We start from the raw sequence: 9,474 nt of genomic DNA on the forward strand, positions 1-9,474 counted from the left end.
TCTCCTATATATTTACATTGTCTAACTGTCATCACAATTTTGTGGTTTTCTTTTCTGTGCAAATTTAAAGTTTTTTTCATTGCACTTGCCTTGGGAACTGCAGTCTTTTGACAGGGATTTCGAGAAGCACCAGAATTTGAAAGTGGAATGCAGTGGGAGCTGTGCCTTTAACCGTTATTTAAATACTGTCCAGAATTCTTAATTCTTTTCTTCCCTGAATTATAGCTTTTCAGAGAGCCTCTGATATCAGTAAAACACTGCTTTCCAGGAAAAAAATTAAATAAATTAGGACCTGAACCTTGTCATTCCTTCATCACTCTTAGTTCAAAAAGTGGACCCACTAAAAAAAAAAAAAATTATTTCTATTTCTCATATAAATTCAAACTTTACTATTTTGTTAGTCAGTGAAATAAAGCTTAATTCTGCATTTCTTACAGTGGAAAGTCTTCCAACTCAGAAAAGAAAAACACGATAACTTTTACTGCAATTTCTTTTTACATCTTTTCAATTCTTTTTGCTTTTAACAGAACGCCACATTGATTTTATTCTTTTTGCCTCCCTTTCTTTGATAATGAGAGTCCTTAGAAAGTCTTCAGCTTTGTTTTAAGCAGTGTATGGTAAAGCTTCACTTAAAAAAATTCTTACTTTCCTGTTCCTTTCTTCTTAGCATCACTATTGTCTATATATTCTAGTTCAAAGACTGCTGTCTTTCATTTGGCCTTTTTAAGCTCTACATGTCATTACTTATATTTTATCCAGGGGTCTCTTGTGCATATTTCTTTCCTTCTTGCTTTTTCTTTTTTCTTTTTTTTTAATGGAGGTACATACATATTTTTCTATGTATTAGTTAACTATCAAACAACGTATACCTAATCTTTTTGAACAGACTACATGATGCTGCTTAATTCACTTTGAGGTTGCATATTAAAAAATTACCTAAATGCAGATTTTAAAAGCCATTTAGAACTTGCTTTCATTGAATTTAACAGGCTAGGGAGAAAAATGATACATGATCTCATGTAATTTCATCATCTGTGTTTTCAATTATGAAAATAATTCAAGAACAGATACACAAAGGCATTTCCTAAGTTTTAAATGCTTAACTTTATAGCCTGATAGTCTTCTGCTAAGGCTTGGGGGTTCTTCAGTGTGGGTGTGGTTTTGTTTGGTTTTTTTAAAGAGAAACCAGGTTAAAAAAAAAAAAAGATAAAAATCCGTTCTGAGACATTGGCTTGTAGTTCACTTAGATACCCACTTAGAACCGTGTAACCATTAGACCAACGACAAGGATTTCTGTCATTTTGTATGAGTAAATAATTACAATTTTAGGTTTCCTTTGCTGTGGGATATTTGTCAAGTAGATTCAAAAATATTTCCCAAGTCAGTGCACTGAAAGGTCCAGTAATGGATGCTGGGCTACTTCAGGTTGTTGCGCTGGATGGTAAAGATGTGTCTATAAGATCTTCTTGCCCAAGTCAGTCTTTCTTTCCTTATCTTTTTCTTCTACTTTTTCTCTTTTTAATTGCTGTCTTTCCCACACCTGTGTTCTGTAATACTTTCTTTTATTATGAATGGTTCTTATTTCTGCTTCTCCAAATTCTTATTTCAGCATAAGCTTCCTCTCCCATCCACTCTTAAGCTTTTTTTCACACATATGCCATGAAGTCTTGGTTTATTTCCAAACATACTGGTCTGATTACCTTTTTCCTCTCGTACTCTGTTCCTTTTGTATCCAGATTATTCCTGACAGTATTCCTCAGATTCACCATCTCCTAGTTTAGACCTCCTCCAAATTTGGCCTGGTTTAATGTACTGTTTAGGCAGATTTTGAGTCCAGACTCTTAATGTACTTACTCTTTGTGTTCTTCCTTATCATCACCTGTATTTTCACTACTTTTAATTATGTAAGTTCTGAGAATTAGGGACCATCTAGTGCCCCATAATTCATCATCTTTATTCTTACTCTGTTCCCTTTTGCCAATTCACAACTTTCTTCTTCCCTATATTTTTCTCTCTGCTCTGTGTCAGTCTATCTGTCAAGTCATTCTAGTCTCTTGTGCCAGCTGTGCCAGGGTATTGTTTGCCAAGTTAGCTTTAGTTTCTTCTACCTTGATTCCAAGTCAGTCTCATCTCTTCTGAATTTTAGTTCCAGCCCTCTGCCTCTTCTCTTAGTCTCCTTCCTATAGGAGCTTTGATTTTGATTTTCTCCATGGTTCCTGTAGCTATGCTCCATCTGCCACAGACAGCATGGAACAAACAGACTTTTAAGTTCCCTGACTTAGCATGATCTTCAACCTTTTCTTTAAGAAGTCTTGCTTAGCTCCGTATAGTGTCATGGTAAAGCATGTTTCCATACTGGCTGATATTTTAGTGAATATAGCCCAAAAAATCAAGAACTCCTTCTCTGATTATGGAAAACCTTCAATTTGTATATAGTTGATCCAAATTTGGACATATCCTAAAAGGAAGGCTCTGTTACTTGTCAGATTTCAAGTCCTGCAGGAGCAACATAAATATTTTGTGTATTTTCTTAGAAGTGACCAACGGTTCAAAAACTTCTGCCAAAGGCATATACTCAGTATGTAAAATTTCATCCTAAATGGTCAAAATTGGGGAAATAGATAAGGAGCTGAAACACAAAATAAATTCTGAGCTTTAATAACCAGCGGTGCTGAAAGTCCTGTTTGTAGTTAAAAAAAATGTTGTATTTTACAGGAATGTATTTGGAGCACTATGGTCATTATGTTTACTTTAAGTGTGTGGAATGGAAATTAATAAATGTTTATAAATTAATCTTGTAAATGCTTATCTCTCTGAACTCCTTCATGTGACTCAGTCACATTTTAGAGTTCAGATTATTCAAGTATGTAATTATCAGCAGGATCTAGTTAGAACAGCATCAATGTTTGATAAACAAAGAAATTTAAGTTCATGGTTTCTACCAGATTTTAAAACTAGTCTCTAGTCCTACCAATGTGAAGTCAAGAAGATTTATAGACAAAATTTCTCATTTACTTACAAAAAAAAAAAATTAATTATGAGTATATTCTGTCTTCAAATCTCCATACAGCAAGAAGATATATCTTTACATATCATGTGGGATTTCATATAAGTTCCTCCTGAGGCTTTTCAATGCTATTTAAATATAATTTTGAATTAAAAAGAATATAAAATTGCAACACAATAAATTTTTTATGTAAACAGTGCAACTAAAAAACAAATTTGATCCAACTTCAGTATAGGCATAAGTAACATTATTAAAAAATAACTTTTCTGATATTGTAGTGTTTACCTTTTTCACAGACCTGCTGAACCTACCTTCTTTTCAGAGCTTAAATTGATGTAAATGCTTTGCTGCTGAGAATTCGTTCTGGTCACTTTCATTAAAATGTTGAAGTTTTTTCTCCATGCCTTCTTATGCTGTATTTGCTTTTAAGTAATACAATATGGTAAAGACTTTGAAATAAATTATATCTCCAGACACACAATGTTAGGTGGATCGATAAATACCCTATGACGTCTACTATGCATCATAAAATTTCTATCATAACCTGTTTAACAAAGCTTTTCTTCTTGGACACCAAGAATTTGATTCAAAGCATTTTACATATTGCATTACTTATCTAAACAGAGGATATGTAAGCCTTAACATTTGTTAAAAGACCCAGGCTTTAACAAAAAAAAGACCAGAACAAATCAATAGCAGAAAACAGATTAAACAACCAAAAAGTGACTGCTTAGAAATAGAAGCATGTGAAGTTACCCCAAGACAAGCTTTCAGCACATACTCAAAAGAAATGGTTATTTGATATATACAGGCACCTGAAAGTCTTTCAGACCATTCTGGAGCTTCATATAGTAAACTGCTACAAGTAAGAGAATGTACAGGCTGCTACAGTCTGTCTTCCAAAGACTGCTTTGGGACAGGAGAAATCAAATTGCTTTTTTGGCTAAGATTTGTTCCCACATCAGTTGGTATTAGAATGACCATGTATTGTGTTAAATTATACTTAATACACTTGCCAAGTTCTATTTAATTCTAGTACAAGTAATGGTAATAATAATAATAGTTATTGTTGTTGTCAAAAATATCAGTACTGTATATAGTAAACCTAATGTAACTGTTCAAATTTATGTTTAGTAAAGATACTTAGCTTATATGCAATTAATATATTTAATTTATATTCAGTAAAGATAATATCATGAAGCAATGTGAATCTTTCTGTTGTTGCCCACTACAAATACATTTAAGGAACATAACATGAAAGAAAAGTGTTATTATTATGGTTGCAGTTATTCATAAATCACAAATACACGTGTGCATACCTATATGTGTATATATGCATATTAATTAAATATATGCCTTACAGATATCCTTATATTTATAGCAAAATATGATGGTAAATGTCACCTTTTATTTTATCAGTCAAATAATCTGATAATAGTAATTGTTTTTGGTAATATATGCTAATATGTTAACCATTCATTTGCAGGACACATTGTAGTTAAGAGGAAAATGGAGGTATTGCAAATCCAAACTCTCTGTAACAACTGTTCATACCATCATTAATGCTGTAAGAGAAATATATGAAATTCCTCAAAAAAACCCAAAACAACAAATATAAGTGAAACAAATATAATAAGGATTCGGCTGCCTATTAATTTTGATACGTTTGGGGGATTTCAGTTTGGTTTTTGGTTTGGGTTTTTTTTTAGAAAAACAAGACTGTACTTTTAAGGAACATTTCTAGGTTCAGTGTATTAATTCAAAGTGGCATTTTTGTCCCTTACCAGGCTCTCATCTTCTGTCATCTCCTCGATCTTGACAAAATTCTAACCATTTGGTAATGAAACTGTCTTTATTGAATATTTCTGAAACAATTGTCTGTTTGAAAACTGTAGAATCGGAAAACCTGTTGTAAACCCAGGTATTGACAACAACTCCAGAGGTTTTTTTTAATTGACGTGCAATTATTTTTACTTCTTGCAAGATTCTACCTAGATGCTTACTTTACACTTAAGTACAAAAATGCTCATACCTGGATTTTACCTGGAATAGCAAAAGACATGAAGTAAAAGTAAGCATAATAATTTGTGGCCACATGTATGATCAATCAGGTAAATCCTATATATTTGCAATGCATTCCATTCATTATTGGATTATCATTATTGAATTAGATATTAGGAAAAAGTTTTTCACTGAAGAGGTGGTCAAGCATTAGAACAGGCTGACCAGGAAAGTGGCAGAATCACTGTTTCTGGAAATGTTCAGAAAACATGTAGATGTGGTTTAGTGGTGGACTTGGCAGTGCTGGGTTAATGGTTGGACTTGATGATCTTAGATGCTTTACAACCTTTATTATTCTATGATTCTATTCCTATGATTCTATTTCTATTTCATTTTTCTTTCTGTTTGGTCTTGCATTAACTAGGAGAAAGAACTGCATATTTGACTAATACCTTCATTGTAAATGAGGTTTCCTTGCTTCATGACACAATTTTTCAATCATAAATAACATTTAAGACAGAAGCAGTCTGTGAGTATAGTGTCTAAGAAATAGTTATGATAGGAATAGGAGTAAGAAAACTGCACTATGCTGATATGAGTCGTATCTGTGCTTGAGAATTCTTCTTCAGGGAATAGACTGTTGGATTTCCATGCCAGCTCTGTCTTTCATCACTCCAGTTAGACCAATAACTGGAACAGCAGCATTGACAATAATACCCATCTCTTAGTAGTGTTTAGTAGATATCAAAAGTGCTTTATCAGAAGTGCAAGCATAATTATGTCACTTTCAAAGATGGAAAGAGAGACATACAAAGGGAACGATTTACAGTGATTTATAACAAACCTGTCTTGTAGATACTTCATTCCGAATTAGTTGATCACTCTCTACAATGGTTTTATTTTCTTTGGCTGAAAGTGCTGAGATCTGTCTGAAGGATGGAAAGAAAGAGTATGCTTTAAATTGGTTTGTCTAGGTCACAAGTGTTAATAAAGTTTAAAGCAGACCCTACGAAATCTAATGAGACTAGAAAAAGAAAAAGAGACCCATGACTGTCAGACTTTGGGAGAGCCTCTGATTTGTTAAACCCACGTTCAAAGGAATAGAGAGTCAACACCTTTAGAGTATCTGGGATTTTTGTGAAAATACCTTCAGGCTGATGAAGTTATCCTGCCCTATTACTGAGGGTCTGCAAATCTTGAACAATGATTCTCACCAACATATAAAATGTTGTTTTGTCAGACAGCTTATATGCTGATTATAATTGCATATATGCAAGATTAATAATTTATTACATTTCTTGCACAAAATATTTGACTACTCTACCCTCTAAACAATGTGTAAAGTAGTTACAATCAAAAAATAAAAAAATAACTTCGTGAACTTTTGACTCTGAGATTTAGGCAAGCAGAATTCATGCTATGATAGATGTGAATGTTATTCTGCCAAAATAAAAGGATTTATTTTATGAAGACTTTTCGCAAGTTTCTTGCAGCAAATTACAGCAGGTCTTTGAAACAACAATATACATTTCATACTAATGTAAGAACAATATATCCCTTCCAATTGCATGTACTTTTGAGTTGAAAGCCAGAAAACTTGCATATAGATTTCTGAAATCCATCCTAAAAATGATATTTAGCAGTACACAGAGGTTCATAAACAAGTGAGGTTGTTAATACAGAAATAATCCAGATCAGGCAATTAGGATGAGTTTGATTGACTGTCTTACTGCATTGACTCTTTTACTTCTAGACTAGTTTTCGAATTCATTATTGATAGGCTTCTTTTAGCTTTGTATTTATTCTGCTTTAAAAATAATGTAGTAAAAAACATTTTTTGTCAAAATATGGAAAGGAAAAGCTGGTATGTTTAGTTTACCTTTATTATCGATACAATCTTGAAGATAAGTGCATAGGAAAAGTAGTCACAAGCTTAAGTTAGCCCCAAACTTCTTTTCCACTTTAAACATGCAATAGCAATTTCCTTTCTTTTTATTATTATTTTAACAAAGAACATATTCCAATCTTAATTCTTTTTGTTGTTTAACAATGTTTTCAATTTCAGAAAATATTTCTTTAAATTAAAGAAAGCATGCAATTTTAAAAATATTATTACCATGTTAGATTTATTTTAAAGTTTCACTAATTAGACACTTAATTTACTAATTTGAGGGTTTCAGCCTTCAGTGAATATGTTATGGTTCCCAGGCAAAATAATTAATGAAAAGTTTACTGCTTGATTAAATAATATTTTTTTTGCTCTTTAACAAAAGAGCACTGCACTGGAGAGATCTACTACCATTTGAGGTGTTAAATAATCCAAAGGCAGAGAATCTGGGAATTCTGTAGAGGCAAGACATTGGTACTTTAAACCTTTAGGAGGTACACCTAGAGTAAATTATATATTTTAAGAAAAAAGCAATTGACTACATTTGTAGGGCCATAAGAAAATGAATGGAGAAAATGTTAATAATACTTGAAAGCTCTTGATTGCCAAAAGAGAGAACTGTTTAGTAAGATACATTTGCCATAATTTAAGAATTCACAAGAAAGGGAGCTCTAGGCTGGGAAAAGCTCCTGACATTTAGATCTAGCAGGCTACAGAAAATCATCCATGAGAAAACAAAAAAACTCTTACTCTTTGAAATTTATAGCTATGTTGTATATATTAGTACATAGAATGATATTCAGTCATATTTAAACTTTGTTCTAATTTTTTGGGACAATGTATTGTGAGAAATTTATTTTGCTATTGAGAAGTACTAAAAAGTTAAACTATCAAAAATACTTACTATAAATATATAGTTATTATTATTTTCCTTTGGTAAGCGGCAAAAAGATATTAATAAAATTTGTATTTGATGAGTTATCATTAATTATATATATATATACATATATATATAAACAGCTGAACTGCTGTACTGTGAATATCGGATCATTCTCTTGCAAAGTTTTGGTTCTGTTCCACAGATGCCAAAGAAAGATATTTCTGGGCATAAAGTGTTCATTTATGCTAAACAAATATCATACCTCTAGTCAAGCCTACTGGTTATTTTATTTACATAATTGGTTTAAGTATTTTGTAGAAACTATTGTCTAAATTACTCAAGCATCTGTATGCGTGACAGTGAAAGTGATTGTTTCACGTATTTCTGTGTTTTCTTAAACTTGCTGTGGCACCATCCAGCATCTAAGTTTAAGTATACCTGGACTTTGAACAAAAGAAATCTCTCTTTTATTCAGTTTAATATAGTAAAACAATAACTGTTAATTAGATATATCTAATTGAACTAGTTCTCCATCTACTTGAAGTATGAGTTTCTGTGTCAAAAGCATTGAGTATCTCTGTAAGTGTTTAAGTGCAAAATGGACAGACAATTGCGCTTTTAAAAATATAATAATTTTGTGTAGTAATTTTAGTACACAAAGGAGTTTATTTTTTTTTAAGTACTGCATTGTGAAAATATTTGTATTACTTTTAAAAGTGAGCAATACATAATTATGAAATTTTGTGCTGTCAAATTAAACATGACAATTTTATCGTCTTAAAAAAGAATGTGATACAGTGAAATTTAGGGAGTTCTGGTTGGTTGGTTTTTAATTTCACATGTCTGTTTACTGTTTAGAAAAGAATATTTCTACTCCAGAAAAATCCTGTTTGGGTCCATCTCGTAAAGAACGGATATCATTTCGAGACCATCCAGTGCAGCTCAGCGGAGGATGGGGAGCAGGCAAAAAAAGGCAAAAGCTTAAGAATATTAGCTGAATTTTTGAGATAATTTAACTAGTTGATTAATCAAATATGGAGAGCATATGGAGACCTGTTTCTTTTTAAGCCAGTGAATATCAATTGTTGAATTTTCGTTTATAACCAATAAACCAGTTTCAGTTAACAACATTTGACTTATTTTATTATCCACGGTTACAGCGGTTTGGGTTTTGTGTTTTTGGTCGAAGTATTTTATACCTGTCAGTAAGTTATCATAGTTTGTGTTTTCAATTGCTTATATGTTCTTGTGGTGTAGAATGCAGAACTGATTAACTCTACAAGGTTTGTTATACAGTGACTAAGTTTAGGCTTACTTACAAGAACTGGATGAGAAGTCTAAATGTAATAAGGGTTCGTGTGATGTATGTCACATATTGAAACACTGAATTCTCATTTTCTCACTAAATAAAATACATGCTTGCAAACTGTGTTGTGAGATATAACAGCCATCAATGCTATTCTTAGAGAAGTCTATTTAGAATATTTTACTGAAGCAGCAAAAATTTGCAGCAACCTACAAATGGTGAGAATGCACTTTTTTTAGGAATATGAGAAGTCCTCTAGATTTTTCATCATAAATTATTGTCATAATACGATAAAGCAACCTGTTGTAATTTTATACTTTCAAATACTTCTAACGGTTTCCTAGAGGATTAAAGAAAAAAAATAATTTAAAAGGTTCCCATTTTGTTCTGGG

At 32.0% G+C, this 9,474-nt stretch overlaps 1 protein-coding gene across 1 annotated transcript in view; it reads left to right on the forward strand.

Annotated features, from left to right (window-relative positions):
• The window catches only part of LRRIQ1 (leucine rich repeats and IQ motif containing 1), a 103,983-nt gene extending 94,840 nt beyond the window's left edge, over positions 1-9,143 (forward strand). The window contains 1 exon segment of the mRNA XM_017804571.1: positions 8,635-9,143. Within this exon segment, the coding sequence (XP_017660060.1) occupies positions 8,635-8,774 (140 nt within the window). The 3' untranslated portion in view covers positions 8,775-9,143.
• The last annotated feature ends 331 nt before the right edge of the window (positions 9,144-9,474 follow it).

This window comes from Lepidothrix coronata, unplaced genomic scaffold (assembly GCF_001604755.1).
Source record: "Lepidothrix coronata isolate B3197 unplaced genomic scaffold, Lepidothrix_coronata-1.0 Scaffold9, whole genome shotgun sequence".
Taxonomy (NCBI): domain Eukaryota; kingdom Metazoa; phylum Chordata; class Aves; order Passeriformes; family Pipridae; genus Lepidothrix; species Lepidothrix coronata.